The sequence below is a fragment of the Charadrius vociferus genome, unplaced genomic scaffold (assembly GCF_000708025.1).
Source record: "Charadrius vociferus isolate BGI_N301 unplaced genomic scaffold, ASM70802v2 scaffold411, whole genome shotgun sequence".
Classification (NCBI taxonomy): domain Eukaryota; kingdom Metazoa; phylum Chordata; class Aves; order Charadriiformes; family Charadriidae; genus Charadrius; species Charadrius vociferus.
In genome coordinates this window covers 1,201,952-1,223,693 of record NW_009646935.1, presented here as the reverse complement: position 1 = coordinate 1,223,693, position 21,742 = coordinate 1,201,952, and the positions used below count along the sequence as shown (strand labels likewise).

The following is a 21,742-nucleotide window of genomic DNA, read 5'->3' as shown; positions in this document are numbered from 1 at the left end:
CCTGTGGTCTCTCACAAGTGGGTGAGATTGAATAAAATAAAACACCAGCTTAAGAACCATAAACAGCATGGTGGACTTCTACAGGCCCTGTGTACAGAGCTTATTTTTACCAGGGGAGCTCTGAAATGATCATCTTTGCTAGTGGGCAAACATAACCTCCTAGAAATACGAGCCTGAAATACTGTGCTATTTCAGGACACGGGCAAGGATGATATCATTCAACAGTAATGTTGACTTATTGAGGTACTTAGTAATGCACAGACATTGTGTTGTGCCCATCATCGTGTTGCTGAGGAGGGAACCTCTCATTCCACATTTGTCTGAGGCTGCTTCTGATAGGAAGAGTAACTTTAAGATTACTATGAATGAACAAGTGATAAAGGAAAATTTCTACTACTGAACTATGCAACTGAGGCTGGCAAAGCAGATATAGTAATTGAGTTTTATCAGTCTCTTCCCTTTCCACACTATCATGTTGATCCAAAAAAGAAGAAGAAACAATAAAAAGCAGTTATTTCTAATGGGCTACAGACCCATTATATTAAGCATCACAGGGCTGAGGGCCAAGATCAGGTTATCTCAACAGGTTACGTATATCATCTAATCCACAGTAACTGTATGTGCATATGGTCTCAACCAATGACAAATGAAAAATAATGTGACTTACATTATCTTGCAGCGAAGGAGGAGTACAGTGAGTCAAACTACTGCATGATTATGCAAGGGCTTAAAACCCCTATCTACATATGGAGGTGCTTAATGTAACTCAGCTGATGTACCTCGTGGTGACTTACTGCTGTATGGTAGTGTCATGATCTGTCTGGGGTTGTGTACCATCAGGTCTTTGCATCATATTTTATTTTGTGGTTCTAAAGGGCTGTGCGTAATGGGGTTGTAGTCCATATCGTGTTCAGCGTAATGTTCAGAAGTCAAACTTGCATGTGGATATAATAATACGGAAGACTTAAACTTGAAACCCAGATTTGGTTGCTTGTTTTATGGGAGATTACATAAATGCCCATAGGTGCTGAAGAAGTGTGAAAAAATACAACATATCCTTTAAGAATTGAGTTTTTCATGTTCTCTGCTACATAAATATATCAGAAATAGAGCCCAAAAAATCACTATAGCGTGTTATCAACTATTGTGGTGATGTTTGCATTGCAGGTACATGCTTGGTGTCTGTGCACAGTACTTCTGTACATATGTGAAAAGTCAGAGAAACTTGCTTTTTTCACTAAACAGTATATATGTATCAAGTAAGGCTAAAGGTCTGCCTTCAAGTCTCTAAAGTGTTCATTTCACTTGCCAATACCTGGCCATTTACAAATGGTAAATTGGTAACCATTGCGGCACCACATTCTCTTATTTTGGAAAAGCTGCAGACGTATTTGCCTTTTACACCACTTCATTTTGCCTGCACCTGTCCTATTCACTCAAAGGTGTTTGGTTTTCCTTGTCATTTTTTGATCTAAAATAATATATGTGTGTATGTATATATAGCAAATAGGAAAGCAGGTATGTAAAATGTAGGTTATGAATAGTATAATTATGAATCACCATAAAATTAGTCAGCTTTTTTAAATCCTCAAAGCCTTTGATTTCTTGAAAGTACTGTGAAAAGGTGCATGTGCCATTACCATTACATGCTGGTTTTCTGCATTTCATAAATTAGTAAAAGAGGAGATTGCTGTAGAGCCAGGACAATGTTATATTTCTTTGTATACGTTTCTGTACAATGAGAATAAGCATATGAATGAAACAGGTGAAGCAAATAAGCTGCTGCATCCATGGGAGAAAATGAGTAAAATATGTTCTGAGTCATAGTTGAACTGGTTGAAATAAAACAGAGCTACAGTTACTCTCCCATGATAACTGGGGGATTGCTCTGCAGCTCACACGAGAGGCAAAAGAAGGTGAGTGTGTGCTGGATGAGGTGGATCCCTTATTGACACCCTAGAGACATGGAAAGGTAGGACCAGCCAATAGAGAAATATTAAAACAATCCGCAAGGAAAAAAGAGGAATATTTAGAACATTATTAAAGGAACTGAGCAACTAAAATTAAAAAAAAAACAAACAAACAAACAAAAAAACCCCAAACAACTTTTCAGAGTAGTTCTGCAAATCTCAGCAGGGAATGGTCCTTTTATTGTTTTTAAAAAAGTCACAGCTGCAGAGGTGATAGTGTCATGCCAAAGCATTGAGGGACTTTCTCCAAAGGTGTTCAGCAGCTGCTCAACTGTGTAACTGGAATATGCAAGCACTACTGGAAAATGAAGTCAGGTATTTAAGAAGAGAATAAAATAAAGTGGAAGAATTCCTGAGTTCTTCACTTGGGAGACTTCCAGAGATGAGGAGCTGCAGGATACGCTTACTACAGGGAGTGGTGCCAGGGTAGTGAGAGAAAGGGAGCAGACACAAAAGCTATGCAGGAGAGGTGAAGCTGGTTCTGGCAAGATTGATGTGAAAGACCAAGGGGTACAAACTGAAATCTTTAATTGTGTTTTATCTGGTAGTGTAAAAAGAAGTTCTTTAAGTTCTTCTTTTAAGAAGTTCTTTAACTTTTAAGACGGATGTACCTGTACCAATGACGTGAAATTTCATGTAGAATTGCCACTTATCATGCACAAGCCCTTAATCTCATACGGTGCAGTGCTTTTTTCTTCTCCTCAATTTAATAGATACCCTTATTCAGGAGTACAATTGATTTTATAAGAGAAAAAAATTATCATGAAGTCCTTAAGTTAAACTTGTAATAGATATTAAGACTTTGTTAAAATGTAAATGTCTCATTCGACCAAACATCTTAATAATTAAAAGACAAAAAAAATGAAAACGTGCCAATATCACAATCATCTGGAAAATCTACAGCCTTGGTCCTGAGTATGAATGTGTGTGGAAAGTCGCCTTAGCCCTGGGCACGCTCAGGCACAGGAATTTCCAGGCAAATCCCAGCAGGAAAATGAGAGTCTTGGTCTTTAGTATGAACAAGACGCTGTCCCTGTGTCACAAACGCCTTTCACTCCTCCCTGGCTCTGATCAGGAAAGTCCTTGTTACTCAAACGGTCTGGTCTTGTCCTAGTGATTCAGAGCTACTACGATGTGATGCAAAAAAGTCTCCACTGGGGGCGGGGGAGGGGGGAAAGCAACGTCCTCCTTTGTTATCATTTGTGAGGACTCTGAGAATGAATGAGGTTTGGAGAAAGGAGATGCAGGGCTGAGCCTTGGCTCTCATAGCCAGATAATCCTCGTATCTATTCCAAGTGACACTGCAAGGCTTTCCACTTTGAAAGCCTGAAAGGAAATATGGTGTTAATCCTCATGGAGGTGAGGGAAAGAAAGCAAACGTGAGCTTTCCTCCCCCTTCCTCCATCCTCATCTTGGTCTGAATCTCTTGGAAAAGGAGAGAACTCAATTTGGTGAAATAGCTCATTAGGAATATCAATTATCCATCAAAGAGATGTCCCGGACTTACTGAGCTGTCAGGAGGCTTGTCACTGCCACATGCAAGCCTTCAGAAGTTACATCTGAGGAGGGAAGATGTTGTTAGAAATCTTTCCCTGTATGACACGCTGTCTCTATTTCTTGCTAAAACAACTCTTAATTAGTTCTTCTTTTTCTTCTTCTTCCTTTTTTTTTTTTTTTTAAATATGCAGCACCAGGGAAAAATTGGAGTTAAATTTAATGTTGGAACTGATGACATCTCTATTGAAGAGATCAACGCAATCATTAATGATGGAAAATACCATGTAGTACGTTTCACGAGAAGTGGTGGCAATGCCACATTGCAGGTGGACAACTGGCCAGTTATCGAACGTTACCCAGCAGGTAAGGGCTTACACAAACGCTTGTGACTAAGAGGGTGGGAGATGCGTGGAGTTTGGCTCATTTTGCTTCTCTTCTAATACAACGTCAGCTCCTTCGCAGTGTTTTAGTAGCTAATTAAGTAGTTAAGGAGTCCTGAGCAATATGCAGTTTATGATGATGGCATTTCCTGAGTGAGTTTAAAAGCACAAATTCAAGTTATTACTGGAAGTGGGAAAATACAGTTACCAAAGCATGAAATATTGGTTTTGTTTCTTGTTTTCATTTGTTTTTATTGGATTGTTGTTTTAGGGGGGAAAAAAGGCTTTGACAAAAGCTACACAGTAAAGTGACTCCCAAATCGATCTCCAAGTGATGGGGTAAAACATTTACTGAGGAAAAGGTTGTCTGTGTTCTTTTAATTGCAAGTTGTTACTAAAGCAGTCTGAAGCTTATGAATTTAGCAGAAGTGTTCCAGCAGGCATAAACCAAAAGGGGTATCAGTTATTAGCTGTACAACCAACCAACCAAATTAAGATGCCTTAACTTAAGTAATATCCTGTAGTTTGCATTTTATGCAAGTGATGCTGGTTACTTGGAAAGGACAGCTCATGTGAATACAGAGTTGCCTTGAATGGACCCATATTTAATTTTATGCAAATGCCATGCACTGAAGATTACTGTGTTACTAATTTTATTCGTTTTTGAAGGCAACAGGTTTTTCAGATACGCAATCCCTTTCTTATTGAATAGGACTACTGAGCCATTAATGGTAACTTACAAATTTGCATGTTATCTGTTAACAGTTGGTGTGTGTGTTTATATTATTAAACAAAAGGCAGCAAATCCAGACATGTAAGTGAAAGGTATTCTGGTTTGCATATTTGATGTTACATAAATGACAGTTCTGATTTATCTGTTTACAAGTAGAAAATTTTTCACTTTGGGGGTAGAGTGAGATGCTACGTTTCACTAATAAGGAATGCATAAGCCATTCCCTGCACTAATTATTAGTATTTAGGGTTTGGTTTTTGCAGGGTTTTTGGTTTGTTTTGGTTTTTTGTGTTGTTTGGGTTTTTTTTTTGTGGTGGTGGTGTTTGAGTTGTAGTCCAGCTGTTCACCTGCCTTTTTTTAAAAAAAAAAAAAAACAACAAAAAATAAATTAAAAAAAATCCCCAGGTGACTTATAACCCTTCACATTGTTTCTTGGAAATAATTTAGAATTTAAAATAAAAATGAAAGTATGCATTGCAAATGAAATTATGTATAGCAGTAGTTGTTTAAAAAACCACCTGTGTGCTAATGCATAATGAATGAGTGACAGTTCGGTGGTTAGAAACAATTAATGGCTTTAAGTTAGACACATCTCTGAGAGGTGATAAATTCTTGAGGGAGAGGGCGATACTGTATCTCCTGTGATCTTTCAGATATTCCTGTTCCCCCCGTGTCCCTCTTGTTTTCTAACTTTTGCAACATTTGGTAAATGGTAGCTGAGATAAGATGGTGGAAGCTGAGGAGGAGTGTGTTTTAGTTTGTGTTCAAGACTTCTGTAGCAGAAAGGAAAAAAGAGGTTTGGGGTGGGTTTTTTGTTTCTTTTGTTTTTTACCTGAATGATGAGATGAAAATATTTTTCTTTTTCTTCTTCACGAAAATATAAAGTGGCTATAACAAGGACAAACTGCAGTTGAATTCTGAAGACAGCGGCACACAGAATTTGTTTAATACCGAACGCAGATCAATTTAGAAAATAGAGTGATTTCCTCGGGATGGGATTAGTGGAGTGGAAGGAGGTTGGATGTTTTCTTTGAAAAAGGAAAACAAAAAATTAGAGCTTCTTGAGCTTCCTTTAGCAATGTATGCACAAGCTGCATTTCAAGGCATTTTCAGTTGCTTCATCAGCCGGGGTACAGAGTCCCTTGGCTTGCTTTATTGCTGGATCTTCCAAGACTGCTGTCGGCCTTTAATTTTCTTTGCATTTCCCATAATAATATTTTATGGCTCCTGTATGCCATAGCATTGCTCTTGAAATCTGTCCTCCTCCTTCTCACCTTCCGTCTCTTCTCCCTTCCCTAACCATACCTTTCTCTTGTATTTCCATGCTGCTCCTTCAAGTTTGCCACACTCTTCATTTAAACCCCTTTTTAAACACTAGTTTCTTTACAGACTGGTGTTGATGTACCTTTTAGAAAAGATGTAGGCTTGTCCTGAAGACTATGCTGCCTTTGAGCAAGGTTGATACTGCTCTGAAGATATTAATGGCACCGTGTCCAAAGCTACCACTGTCATTCCAGTCCTAAAAGTAGTATTTCTAAAAGTAACGTCTTAAAGATATCAGAGAACACAGTTTGGGAAATGCTGCTGCACCCAAATTAGATATGCTTCTGCTGGTGCTGTGGACGGACAGTGGTACCTGGCATTACTGGTTTACCAGCTAACTTGCTCCTTGCTTATGTTTTGGACAGAGGACGTGTTGCAGTTGTACAATATGGACCGAATTTGATCCTGTTGTACAATATGGACTGAATCTGATCCTGTTTGCATGAGTGAGGGCTCATTAGCTTTCATTTCAGTGCTAGAAAGGCTATTCTTTTTTTTGCTTTGTGCCTGTTTCCTGAATTGTTTCTTTCTGCATAATTTCTTAATGTTCCTGCACCACTGCACATAAGCGCAGACTTCTCTCTCCTACTTCTGGGTTGTTTTATTTTTAAATTAAGAACAGAAACAAGATTAGCAGCATAATTAGTAAGTTTGCTATTCTTAAATATGCTGGATTTCCTTTTTTTTCAAAAATAAAATAATACAAAAAAACCCCCAGCTGGTGGCCTAAAGCATGCCAACTCATGAACTCTCCTTTTGTTACAAGGAAAGATTATACCCTGAATTACACTTCTGGTTAGAGTGTCTGACTACAAAACACTGCTTGTTTGTGATTGGCACCTTAGAATATTGGGTGAAGATTTTCTGAGAGGAGTTTCTGGCCAGATGGTCAGGATTTTCCAGTTTTATTGCCTGTGTAGCCTTTATACGGTCCCATCTAACTGCTGTAGGTAATGGCACCCAAGGCCAAATAACAGTTGGTGTTGCATCACTTGCTAGGAGGATGCTGTGGGTAGCCCTGTTGATACTCAAAGCGAGCATCTTTTTCAAAAGAGCTGTGGCCCTGACTGCCACAGGTCTATGTGGGATTTGTAGGGAGTCTGAACTCAGTCTTGGGTCTCAGGAGTTGCCCAGAGTTCAGTGCTCTTGCAAAGGGTTTTCTAGCTGGTGTAGCACACATGATTCTCTAATATTGCTTTATGAGCAGTCAGAGGTAGACACCTTGCAAAAGCATCTTATGGCAATGTCCCATAGGGCTTCCATGGTTGCTTCATGTGTTTTATCCTAGAGCTGCATAAAATGCAGAAATTACCTGGGAAGGTGAGTAGGATCTAGCAAGTTTCTCTTGTACAACATTTTCCATCCTATTAGACTCGAGTGTTTTGTTTTCTCTGGGCCAATGTACTTCAGTTTGTATCTGAGTAGATGTGAAATGAGAGAACTGTAAAAGGAAAAGAGATGGGATTGGGCAGTGGTAGAGGATGATTATCCTTTTAAAGGTGGCTGATTGTTTTTTAGAGTATAGTGGGGGGAAGATGTGTTTTAGTCCTAGACAAATGTGGAGATTTCAGTGTCCTGAAATGGTTGGATGATTTTTAGAAACAGAGGTTTAGATTTAGGTGCATATGTTCTTCCAGACTCCCATCAAAGTACTTTTTTTATTTTTATTTTCTTACTCCAAAGTTTCTCTCTTGACATTTGTCTGAGTGTAATGCTAGAGCTATGAGGATGCACACATCAATTTCTGCCCTTTATTAAATGTTTGTCCTGTTTTCCCACGTCCTCATTGTGTCAGTGGCTGCTGGGTACACCTATGATTGAGAATGACATTGTAGTTTTTTGATAGCTGACTAAGATGCCCAGATCTGTACTGGATTGGTATATTCCATCTTTCTTAACTAAATTCAATGTTATGTCTCTTTACTGAATGATTATCATCCTTCTGCACCTTCCCAAAGAACTTTAATATTTCACCTTGGCCTCTTTTTCAGATAGTGATTTCCCATTAACTTACCTGTGTGCAGCCTAATTTCCGATCATATTAAACAGGAATGAGAAAAACGCTGACTGTGCAGTCAAGAGTTCCTAATCAATAGACTAACTCCATTTTCCATGCAGATCCTTTCTGCTCCTTATGGCTTATCTTTTCTGCTTCACAACTTAGTTTTAATGGCCCTTCCTGACTGTCTGGCAATGTTGGGGCGGTGGGACTGCACCATAGTGGCAACTTCAGCTTCTACTGTGAACAGGCTGCTCTTGTAGAATCGTAGAATGGTTTGGGTTGGAAGGGACGTTAAAGATCATCAAGTTCCAACCCCCCTGTCATGGGCAGGGACACCTTTCACTAGACCAGGTTCCTCAAAGCCCCATCCAACCTGGCCTTGAACTTCTCTAGGGAGGGGGCATCCACAGCTCCTCTCAGCAGCCTGTACCAGTGTCTCACCACACTCACAGTGAAAAATTTCTTTCTAATATCTAATCTAAATCTCCCCTCTTTCAGTTTAAAACCATTACCACTTGCCCTGTCACCACACTCCCTGATAAAGAGTCCCTCCCCAGCTCTCCTGTAGGCCCCCTTTAGGTACTGGAAGACCACTATAAGGTCTCCCCAGAGCTTCTCTTCTCCAGGCTGAACAACCCCAACTCGCTCAGTCTCTCTTCATAGGAGAGGTGCTCCAGCCCTCTGGTCATCTTCGTGGCCCTCCTCCGGACTCACTCCAACAGGTCCATGTACTTCTTACGTTGGGGGCTCCAGAGCTAGATGCAGTACTCCAGGTGGGGTCTCAGAAGAGTGGAATAGAGGGACCTCCCTCGCACTGCTGGCCATACTTCTTTTGATGCAGCCCAGGATACGGTTGGCTTTCTGGGCTGCATGCACATGTCGTAACTTCAGTTAGGTAATAATTCTACACTGAAATGTAGATTTGCTAAGAATTCATTTATGGTAGAGAACCAAAGGACTTGTTAATTTGGGTCAAACTGAACTAACAATTGTGGCCAAAAGAAAAAACAAAATAATAGGAAATTGGTTTTAGTAATGTCAAAATATTAATTTCAGTATTTTCTAAATAAAATGTTCTGACTTTTCATGTCAAGATTACCTAGTGTTTATAGGGGATTTAGGTAATCTGAGAACAAATCATTTCATTTAATTTGAAACAACCTTTTCTTCCTTACCTGAAAGAAAACCTGTTTCAAATCAAATGGGTGAAAAAAAAAAAATGTTTCTCACAGCAGTGCTCAAAACTATATCTATTTAACAAGAAAAACAATTTTCTCAATTTTCTAATTTTCCTTCCTTAGTAGTGAAGGGTGTGCATTTTACTAGTCTGGGAATGTATAGCAGAACAAGCTAGGTGACTTTCTAAAGCTAGAATAATCGCCATTTATTGTGAAGGATTTTCAAAATCACTTTTCTGTGAATAACTCTATGCTTTCTGCAGTCAAAGGGAGTTTGCCCAATGCTGATTCTTTTAAAAAACACGGTGCAACCAATCATTTTACCAGCAGGAACCTACTCTTCAGGACTTCCATCATAAATCACACTGATGCAGAATTTTCTGGATATAAGATGATCTGTTAAAAATTGCCCAACTCGTCTATGGTTTCAAAACTGTTCAGACCGCTGCGAGTACTCAGCAGTTCCGGGACCCTGCAGCAGTCTGGAAGATACAGTCTGGTGTAGGCAAATATCTAAAACAAAGCCTTCCTGGTCATCCCTGGATCTCTGGTCAGCCTAACTGAGTTGCAGCTGTCCTCAATGTACCCCATGGGTCAGCAGACATTGTCAGGGATGTGTCTGACAGACCTAGATCCGACAGCATGAGCATCTCGCACATGTTGTTCACACAAAAGAGATTGTCCAAAACACTGCCAGACTACTGCAACAGATGTATCCTTGTGATTTGGGAGTATAAATTATGATTGAGCATACCCACCAAAGAAGAACCTGTGTGAGAGTCCATGTATGTTCGCAGAAGATCAAACCGCAGGCTGACATTATGGTTAGTGCCAAGTACCTCTGCAATATGGCAACTGGCAGCTGAAGCTCTTAGGATTTTGGTATAGTACAGAATAATTCTATTTTGCGTTTTGGTTTTCTTCTTTTTCCTTTATCGCATAAGGTTAAACATTTGAGAGCGCATGTGTTGTCTTAGGGACTTTTTCTGGATCTGTGGGCTAAAGGTTGTTTTTGCAGAACATCCAAGGGATAGGGGAAGGGGGCGTCTCATTTAAATGCTTTTCTTGGTCCGTGTATTCTGGAAGGTAGACAAACTGTCTGCCATCTTTTCATGGGATACACTTAACTTTAAGATAAATACAAAGAGTCAGCTATTGCCATGTATCCTATTTAGGATAAGCACTATCCATTTGTCTTGGTCTTGTGTGTTCAGATTGACCATAAAATTAACAGGAGACATTTGTGTCATTACATTTGTTTCTCCAGAACGGATTAGTATTTCGCAAGCAATCCATGTAGTTGTCTAACTTGCATACCATTGGCTTAGAAATGCTTTCCAAATTCAAGCCCCTATAGCCACTTCTGAAGAGAATCAAAGATCTGCTTCTCAGGCATAAGTGTGGTGGCCAGGAGAGATCTTGAACCCTTTCACAAGCGTATCTCTGAATATTCTAATATAATGAACAGATAAGCTGTTATCACCACATCCATACAACATTACAATGGTCAAGGTGAAGTAGGAACTTAACAAGTAAATGGTGCCTTGCCTTGCATTTGACATACGGTAATTTTTTAAACCTCCCTGGCCACTGCTGTTAGGACATGTGACTTTCAAGGTGTTTCCCAGACTGAAATAATATAAGCTTTCTGACTCCTATTTTTTATCTATTTGTCCAGAAAAAAAATCATCTTTACCTTTTTTCTCCTTGATTCCTTCTTTGGATAAAAGAATGCATCTTGGTTCCCTCTCATGCGCTTTCTTTTGCTATGGTCAGAGTTTTGACACTCCTATAGTCAGATCTGTCACCTTGATAAGTCAGTCCTGATGGTGGATATGGAGGATATGAAGAACGCCCTCTTCTGATGAGCTGCAAAGCTCACAAACTCGGAGCAGCCTCTCATTACTTGGTGGGGGCAACACTCCCAAAGACAAAATAAAGACTACCTTTCTGCCCAGGAGGGAAATTCAACGGAAAATATTTGTTCATGGCAATTAAGCTTCTTTGAAACAGATATTGCCCAATGTCTCCTGTTTTGTATGTCGTTTTCCTGCTGTGAGAAACTAGCAGTGCCAATGAAACAAGGGCGTTTCATCATACTTTACTTCCCTTGGAGATAACAGGGTGTGGAAAGAACAGGAGGACTTTTCAGGAACTCTCCATCTGGGAATACGTAGAAGATGAATTATACAGTGCAAATGAACACTTCTATGTACAAATTTATGCATATGTATAAAATCAGGCTATAGATGTGGGTCTAAAGTATTTAGCCCATGGAATTCATAAGAAAAGAAAGGGAAAAATACCAGCTAAGTCAGTACTTCCTTGGTTACCAAGTAATGTCTTATCCTCTCAGATTTGGAAAGCAAAACTCATTGATGTTCTCTATGGCCTTTCATGTGTCCATGCAGTCACATCTCCCTGGGGTTCTGTTTATGCTGAGGTCTCCATCTGGGAATGTCTGCTGGTAACTATTCTAGTTAAACATACTCTGGTTTGATAGGAGATAATGGGGCATAAATATGAATGAGTTAACATACTTTTTATTATTATTATTTTCACGAAGTCTTTGACAAAGTTCCATATGTGAAAATATTCAGGAAGAAATTACACAACCCTACTGGTAAAGGCAGAGTTCTGTCATCGATCAGACTCTGGCTTAGGGGGAACAGAGGTACAGATTCCCTTAATGAATTCACTTAATGAAAATCAACAGAGTAAATCCATTGATTTTCAATGGAAGTCTGATCATTTAAACCTTAAGTTATATATTCATTAACATTGATTTAAAAAAAAGAAGTTAGAAACCATATATACTGGCTGTACTAGAGAAGATTTCAAGATTACTAGAAAGACAAAGATTAGTGAAGAATGAAAAAAAACAATATATGCTTCCTTTGACAGGCAATAAAAAAGTAAAATTTAAACATGAAATATGTAGTGGTTTATGCAATTTACTTGCATTTTTTTCTGGAGTGAGAGATTTTGCAAAATCTTCATAAGCTTAAACGATGTTTTAATTGATCAAAGCGTTTTTCATTCTTGTCCCAAAGTTAAAAAAAATCAACTTGTTCTGTTGGATAGGCATCATAACAGCAAAAGAAAAGTTGATACATGAAAGATAATACACACAGTTGAGATTGTTTGAATTCCTATTGAAAGTATTTTTAATTAATTGCACTCGCTCAAGACAAAGGCTTAATGCTGTAGACAGGTCATGAATTATTTTCATTAGCTGTCAGAAAACAAGTAAGTTCTGAGAATGTTTAGAATGCTAAAGAAAATATTATTTGAACTGTATTTAAATCAGTGTCCCACCTCCCCTCTGAAATATTAGTGGTTTGGGTTGGGTTTTTTTTTTTTCCCCATTCCCATTTCTTTTTTCCCCATGTGTGTTTAAAAGTTATGTTAGTGATAGAAGAGCTTAAGAAATGAGAAAGAAAAAAGTACTGGGTCAAGTCTGCTTCTTTTGCACAAATCGCTTCTCTTAGAGGGTAAATTAGGAGAAAACTCCCGCCCCTAGAAATTTTCTTTCAGTTTCTGGTCCAAACCCTTCGAGTTCATCCCGCTTTGTTCTTGTATGTCTTTTCACAAAATAGTTTTCTTATTTCTCTGCTTATCATAATAGCCTTTCTTTTGATGCTTTTTTTTGTTTTGAATTCATTTTTCAAAAGCACATGTGGCTGCAAATGGACAATAGTGAGAATACTAGGACCTTATGTGAAGACATTAATGCTGAAAGTCATCTCCACTGATGCAGTCTAAGATATTTTCCCTTTTCATACCTCAAAACTGGATGGCTCAATATCATTCTACAGCTGATTAGTATACTCATTGAACGTCTTTCTTCTCATAATATCCCAGTTTATCACAGAAAAATGGTGTGACTGGTCCTTTATCTTAAGTGTGTGACCTGCACTTTGTAGTATAAGCTTTAGTGCCACTTCTGTTAATTCAGAAGGGCTCAGTTGTTCTTGACCGATATGTGCAGTCTCTTCAGAGTTACTAATATGTCTAGTTTTATGCTGCAGATTTCATTGTGCGGTTGACATTTTATACTGAGATCAGTGAAGAAAATACCGAAGAAGATTGGTCCTGGAACTCATCTCGGGTACTTTCTTAGGCATTCCACCCTGGTAGTTTTCCTGTGCGAAAACCACTGATTTTCCTTACATACCTTCAGTGGCCTCAGTGGTAGCTCCTATGGCATAGTCTAACACAGTTTTGGAATTCGCCATGATACTCGTCCTGTTAACTTGATGTAGAACTTGGCATTTAGTTTATTATATTTGCTTGACTTAAGCACGTGTAGATCTTCCAGCCATTCAACTAGATGGCATCAGCTCTCCAAAATACTTGAAGAGCTTTGATAGGTCTGAGTGACCTACTATCTCTAGAAAATTTTTAACTTTCAAATATAGGTAATATAGTAGGGAACAACAAGGGCCAGAATATGATATAGCTGACACATTGGCAGGTCTGAATGTGACAAGTAATGACTGTTTATCATCTGTGTGAATGATTCACCAAGAAGCTGAAGATGACACCGTAACAAAGTGGAAGTATTAGGGAGGAGAGGACTGCAATGCAATCTTCCTGGAAGGGGCTTGCATCCTGGGGAGATGGGCACCTTGAGTGTGACCTAAAGCAAGCAGCCCTTGTGTTCAGAAGTAGATACAGAAGCAGGATATCAGGCTGAGGTGTCTACATGAGACACAGGAGAGCGGAAGGAGGAGAGGAAAAACTCCTTGTTCAATGCTATCCCTTGTTGTCTTTTTTTTTATTCAGCTCTTTACCATGCAATTTTTATACTTCTCTGTTTTACACAGTTAATCAATGATTTGCTACATGGCATCATATCAAATGCTTTACTGAAATCCAGATAAATTAGATATACTTCATTTCCTTCATCTAGAAAATCAGTTAACTTATCAAATACAGCTATTAGATTAGTCTAACATGATTTGGTAAAGTTTTGCATTTTATCTCATTTTCCAATCACTTCCATGTCTTTAATTCTTTCCTTTTGAATTTGTTCTAAAGCACCGTGTATGACTAAGGTCAGACTAAATAATTTGACTGGATGGAGCTTTTCCCTTTTTCATGTGAAGCTATTACATGTTCTGTTCTGTAATTCAAGAAGTAGCATGGCCCATTGGATAGCTGTATTTAAAACCTCCTGGCTTGTTATTTTTACAATCTGGGATAAAGATCATCTTCCTCACCTTCTGACCCCACAACTTCATTAAGAATATGTACGTTTCTTTCTTCTGAGCTGTGGAGATCTACATTTTCATAGACACATTCCTGTTAGTCAATCCAGTCTGCTTCCTTGGATCATCATCAACCTTACTACAAAGTGACTCCTCTGCTTTCCATGATCTCTTTTCGTTTATAGCACTTAAGAATATCTGGCTTTTAAATTTATTTTACCTTCTTTGAAAGGTCCTTTGAGCTTGCGTTTTGGCAACTTTACTTTTATATTTATTTCCTTCTAATTCTGAATGTCACTGCTTTCTTTGCTGAGCAAGTCTAGTTTTTTAACCTCCTATGATATAGTCTATGATAGTGTAGTTATTCAGCCATGTAGGTGTCCCCTTGTATATTTTTAATCTTGTAGGTGCAAGTCCAAATATATATATAATTTTTATTTTAATACTTTAGCTTAAAGAATTTTCAAGTGTCCTTCCTGGCTGAGACCAGGCCCTCAGACTGATTACAGAATCTGGTTTCCTTCACTTCATCAAATTTTGTTCTTTTGAAATCAAGAATCTGATTTACAGACTTATTTTTAGTTGTTCTTGTATTAATTTGAGTCAACTCATGATCAATCAAAAAATGTTTCCAACAATTAACTTTTCTGTGCTGTTTTCATTATTTATCCAAAGCAATGCTAAAATAGCAGGGTTTTGTTTGTTTCAACTGCACAAAATCTTCAATGAATATTACGAGAAGCTGATGTTTACCAGTATTCATACAATTATGTTCAGTTATAATATGAAAAAAAGAAGGCGTTATAGCAGTGTGTAAAATAGTGGCATAGAGAATTAAAAATAAGAGAAGAAAATCTGTGAAACTCACTTCAGCAAGTTCTCTAGAGTATAGTAAGATGCAGGAAACTAATCTAGCACGAATCCAAATAGATTAAAAATTAATCTTAGTTACTGAGCCACAAACCATCAGTTAACTGATTTCTTGCATCTTTTTCTGATTCATACAGCTCTGACTACTCTTTGGTTATGATTAAATGTATTTTTCAGCATGTATCTAGGTCTCATTTTCAGTATAATTTTATTGTTACCGTGAAAGACTGATGTTAACGAAAATGGTGATTTTCCCATTCTCTTTGGGTAAACCTCTGTTACAGCTTCTCCAAAGTCAGTGAAATATATATTTTTTTTTTTTTAAAGCACTGATGCCCTTTGAGAGATTATGAAATTGCTCTATCCTGCTGTCGTCTTTAAATAAAGAGCCTAGGTGATACCCAAACAAGACACTACAGTAAGTCTCTTCAAAAAGTGGTTTCAGTTAAGTTTCCCAAATCAGCTTTTTAATTTGACAGCTTATCAGGTTTTTCTGTCAGATAATGCTATATAATAACGCTTCTCTAAGTCTGCAGACAGATTTTCTTTTTTCCTTTATTTTTCATCTTGGATATCCTGGTGAAATACAAAGGCTCATCTCTTCTTAGACTTGATAGATCCTGTAATTAAATTCAGATCTTGATAAAATGTGTGGCACGGTTGTCATTACTTGATCACAGAAGGTATAACACCTTTCAGTTAAATACTGGAAGGTGCCACAATGCATCTAGTTTAGAAGGAGAAAGAAAATGTCAAATGAGCAGTGATTCAGAAAAAGGTGTTCTAAAACACTGAAAGAAAAAGATAGCTGTTCTTTTTGTGTCTTGTGGCAAAGGATGATGCCCATACCTGCTTACCATAATTAGGCACAGGGTGATATGGAAGCGGGATTTCTGAAGAAGACCACAAGTTGTGGGGATTCAAGTTAGAGGAAGAAAGTGGGAGTGAAAACAGATCTCAGAATGAGACATGGCAAATGTGCCCCAGCTGGTCCCATTCACTTCTTCAGGAAGACCATTGTCTATTATCAATCCCAGTGAAAGTCAGATCATGAAAGATGAAACATTGCCAATATGTAGGGGTTCTTTTGCATGCTTTTATTTGGTTTGACCTAAGTTTTCCATGTAACCTGCAGTATCACGCTTTATCCAATGTAGCAGAATAAGTTCAAAACAGTGGATTAATGTCGTGTTGGTTAAAAAGAAAAAGATTCAATCCAATTCTTTACCAAGGAATTTCAGCTACTCAGTAGCTTCCTTAACAATACCATGCTGATATCTGTGATTGAATCAAGGTCTTAAAAGATAATTGAAATCTTTCTTTTCTTTCCCAATGGTAGGATCTTGTCAATGCAAAGTTTTGAACACCAGATTCCTCTGTTTGTCTTTCCTTTCAGCTTGTCTTCTAGTAGGTTCATAGCTGTCCCATTCACAGTTACGCAAAACTTTACATAACATGTCCCCCACAGAGCCAAACAAATATCCACTGACTTCAGAAAAAATTACTTTTGTGTAACAGTTAAGTTGATATGGTTGTCACTGTGCCTCTCACTGGAGATGCCTTACTTGGTGGGCATACACATGCTTTTGCTCTAAGACTGGTATTAAGGCTCCCGGCGGCTGATAGATCACGCAAGAGAAGAGTACAATAGTGTACTGCTGCCCTGTGTTCCTTCTGCGATGCAGTTTGTTTCCATTAGCTTCTGGGGCGACCCCGAGTTCAGTCTGAAATGGGAGCCTTTCTCAGGACAGAACAAATCAATGCAGAGTTGAGCCTTCCAACCAGACAATCTATCATATGGAAAACAAAAATAATTTCTCTGCAGTGCAATTGTGTTTTAGGTGCTCTCAGAAGATGAGGTATTTTTTTTTTATTTGGGCCATGTTTGTGCATGTGTCCCCAGGTATATTTTACCGGTGTTGTGAGGTGTGACAGCAGAATAGTACTTTATGTCTTCAGGATAAGAACTTCCATGAAACTAATTCCGAAGCAGTCGCTATAATTCTTACTGCAGCAGGGAAAACGGCAACCTGCTCTGTCCTAGATATATTTTTTCAAGAGACTGAACCACATTACCCAGGTATCCAGGAGGCCAGAAATCATTGCTGTTTTGAATGTATGAGGACATACATACTTGAGACTCTCTTTCTCCCCCTTTGGACCACGTGAACACAGGAGGGAAGGTGTACGCTCGTCTCTTCATCCTGCTGTGTGGTTCGCGTTCTGCAGTCTTAAGCCCTGTTAGTCACAAAAAGAAAACATCGTGCAACTGCAGTGTGCACACTTTCAAAATAACTTTTTTCTTTAATACTTGGGATTTCTGATTAACGGCAACTTGGTTGTATCCGATTCTACAGGACTGTTGTATTGTATCGTGCATTTAAAAGTAAGTTCAGAGTGTTCCAGGAGTGTTCAAAGAGTTACCTTGACCTTAGCAAGGTGTCACTAAACCGGAGGGTCTTTTTTGCAGTTTATACTACCTGTCAGAAAAAGACTGAAAAGCTTGTATGATTTGTATAACCTAGAACCCTTACAAGCTTCACAAGAATCAGATTCTGTAGCATACGCCGTTTCAAATAGATCTGAGGCAGAAATTGAACATCCATTGCTGTATCAGAAGCACAAAACATTGTGAATGGCATCCTGATTTCAACCCCTTACAAGCAGAAGTTAACTGAATTAAAGGCAGTGAAATTATGTTTTTCCAAACTGGTTTAATTGAGATGTGAATGGTTTATTTTCCTCTGTGGACTATTTCTAAGGAGATAAATGGCCTTTCTGGTGCAGCATCAAATTTAGTGGACATTAAAAAACTAAATGAAACACAATGTTGTCAGGGTTAAGTGTATATATAAAATCAATTCTGATTTTCCTGTTTTACAGAACCAACAGGCATTAATAGACTACTAGTTTAAAATTTTTAAATTACAGTTTCACAATAGGGAGAGTAGAATAAATATACCCTTTTCAAAAGAACAAATGGTACTAAAAGTTTAACTGTAGCTGAGTATAGGGCTAGATCTTGAAAATATGGTCTCATTTTCAGAGCACAGCAATTGCCTCTCAGCAACTGTCAACCAAAGGATTCTCGAGCATCTCACTGTAGGGTCCTAGTCCTGTAGTTCTCTCTCAGGCAAATTCACCTGTGTTTTTGTCTGAACTCAGACTGAAGACAGTGCTATAGTTGCACTGTCAATTCCAAAAAGCTGTGGTAGGATAAGGTACACACGAAGGATTTGGACAGAGGTCTTTCAGGCTCAGTTTCAGGGTTCCTCCTCCCGTTTTTAACTTCTATGGTGCTCATAGGTATCCTGTGTGTATAAATCATCCTTTATGAGCCAAATTACCATCCGCAGAGGTGCAGTGCTGCAGTGTTTGGTGTTGCTGTGACTTTGGGGAGCCTGCATATCACAGCCATGCATCTCATTGTCAGTCCCAAAGCTGATGGATACTCTTCATGAAAGTGATAAGCAGTGATTATAGTTAATTTTTCATTAGTCAGCTTGAGCTAATAAACTCAATATTGCATACGACAAATAGCAGTGAGGAGCATTCATTGACTGGAAGCATGTCCAGTGGGGTTTTACAGGGTTCTGTACTGGGCTCGAAAATATCTAACACGTCTGTAAGTGGCCTGGAAGTCTGCATTAAGTCATCGCTGCTGATGCGTGGCTGTTACAAAGATTTAAAAAAAAAAAAAAAAAAAGTGGTAAATAATAGCGAGTGCAGGGCAATTGTGGTGTGTGAACATGATCACTTGGAAAGCCAGGAGGATTTAAAGACAGTTAGACTGCAGCAATACTAAGTGCCAAGGTGGGGGTCAAAGCAAAGAGCGAAGGTTACAGCAATGTAGACAATGTCCTGGACACAGAGAATTCTGAGAAGGCACTTGTGGGGTCTCATCTTGCTGGTTGCTCTGTATGAAACATCATGTAATGCTGTGACAAAGGCATTTATGGAAATTGCTTTGTGGGCACAAAAGGCTGAAATGTAAGAATTGGGGAGGATTTTTACCACCCTTTACAGCACTTTGAAGTCAGCTCTGGAACAGGTATCAAAGTCTGTACCTAGGTTCTGTGGAAGAAAATTGGAGGATGTGTAACAAGAGCCCAAAAGAGGTTCTATGTCAGCTGATTTATGGTGTCAAAAAGAAAACTAAGTAGTAATTTGATTACAGTATAAGTACTTTCAGGGGTAGAAAACACTAGATGCTTATAGTGCTCTTTAACTGTTCCTAGAAAGCCATAACCAGAACTAAGAAATTCATGCAAGAAATAGAGCACAAGATTTCAACGGTGAGCCTTAGAATTCACTGCTGAAAGATTTTCCATTACTGTGTGTCATCACGTTAGGAGAAGGTATTTTCCTGGAAGACTTGTTTGAGCCTGTTACAGGTTATGAATTAACCAAACAATAGATTTATGGCTGAATACAGGATCAAATAGCTCAATATTCATATCCTGTGATATGCAGATCAGATTATACACATGTCCGTGTTAGGAGTGTACTATCAATATAAGAATATTTAAGTGCTGTGGTGCTGTGCTACCATTGTGTTCTTAATGCAGATATAACTATAGTTTTCCAGGAGCTAACCAAATCATACCAGAAAAAAAATAAAGTTTCCAGGTATCATTTATATATCCAGAAATAATTTCTATGTCCAGAAGTACTACTGTGCTTAAACACATCAGTCCTGTTGTAATAAAATGGGAACGTATTTGTAAAAGAGCCGAAAGAGAATACTGCAAATATTGTCCCAATCCTAACATATCATGTATCTTTCTCTTTCTCAGTTTTGTATATTTATACATCCACAAATCCTGGTAGCTATGAAAATGATTATTAGTTAGCTGCTTGCTTAGCCATTCTATCTGATATCTCACAGTTTGTTAACATGTATTTTTTCCAGTAGCTGACTTTAGTTACCGAGCATTCTATGGAGTAAGCCTCTGTACAGCTTTTCCAGCTGAGCTGGAGAGATGAACCATGTTGCAAGAGTCTGTCAAAAATAATCTGCTGTATGTACGCTTCCCTTATCTGCCATTGCTCTGTGGATGTGACCACCATGGGTGTTCTGTGCAGAAAACAAAACGGGATGTTACTCCAATCTTTGTCAGAACCGTGTTTCAGCCTTGTGCTTTACTGATGGCAGCAATCCATCCTGGCAGTTAGACATATTTTAATCTTCATTGGATTTACTTCAGCCTTAGCCATGAAAGTTTGTTTGTAAGTTCTAGTGTCTACTTTAGAAGCAGTGGCAAATCCATGCTCGTATTTATAAAAAGCAAGGATGGTAGGCAGTTGCCCTTTCCCATGTAATCTATTGATTCCATGGCAGTACTTTCATGGGTGATGGTGGACAGTGGATCGATGGAATGATGTAGTCCTTCCTTCTTAGAGTCCTGAATTTTATCTTGAAAATATTAAACTGGAACACATTATATTTTATTAGTAAGCCATCTGCACATTTTAGCTGTTAGTGTATTATCTGCGTAGAATTAGATGTTTATTTAATACTTCATCATTCTCAGTACTGTCATTTAAAACTAAAAATAATTTAAATAGTGTATTGCATTATATTTTAATAATGCATTAGTGCTTCATATTAGAGAAGCTACTAGAATTCATAAAGCTGGAAATATAATATCCTGATCTAATTTCTTCAACATAGTGAGTTTCAGTATGTTTTTAAAAGGTCAAGTGGTTTCCTGAGAAAAAATGGATGTGTAAATTGTGCTAGCAGAGCTATGTTCTTTCAAAAGTTGATCTTTTCCCCATTTAACATTTCATAAGTGTTTCAAAGTAGAAGTAGAGTCTACTTTCTGGATATTGCATCAGCAAACGGATTTTTGCAAAAGAAAATGAAAAATTAAACATATTGACAGGTGACTAGCGATTACATATTTCCTTGCAAATTGATATGCACTTAAATAGTTCAATATTGAGTGTTTTTTCGTTCTGGTGTTTCATCTCAGATTAACTCTGAAAATCAAGCCAATAAATTTAGACCTACACAAAAGTTAGCTGCCAGCTTTGCATTGTCCATCTAAAATGTGGTCTTGTTAACAGAGTAGCTCCTCATATGCAAGTTTGTTCTGGGCAAGAGCTTAAAGAATTGGGATATCTTGATTGAGCTGGTGCAGGTCAGATCCATATGTTAGATCTGGTACTGGAGTCAGTGGCTTTCTTGTCAAGGCTACCTTGACACCAGCTGTCACCTGAAAACATCCAAGAAGAGATCTGTAGCTTAAAAGGCCTTTTCAGGCCATGATTTAGCAAGGCACTTGAGAATTGCTTCTGTGGTTGATGTTTAACGTCTCTGTAAGTGCTTTTGCAGAGTAGGGTGCACTGAAATGGACTTTCCATTGGAGTGGTTGGTGACAACACTGACAGCCTTTCTCACACCTGTCCCCCCTCATAGGCGCTTTATGCAGCAGTGGGTCTTTCTCCCATTTTTACACAGAGAATACAAAAAGTCATGAAGCACAGATTTCAGGAAAGTGATAAATATGTTATGGTAACCATCTTTTTCCTCCCTTGAGAACTTCCTAAATCATAAAAGCAGGAAGCTAT

The 21,742-nt window shown here is 38.4% G+C and overlaps 1 protein-coding gene across 1 annotated transcript in view; it reads left to right on the top strand.

Annotated features, from left to right (window-relative positions):
- Window positions 1-21,742, top strand: part of NRXN1 (neurexin 1) — a 472,728-nt gene that overhangs the window by 340,252 nt on the left and 110,734 nt on the right. Inside the window, exon 12 of the mRNA XM_009894822.1 lies at window positions 3,659-3,830. Coding sequence (XP_009893124.1) covers window positions 3,659-3,830 — 172 coding nt within the window. The remainder of the gene's footprint in view (window positions 1-3,658; window positions 3,831-21,742) is intronic.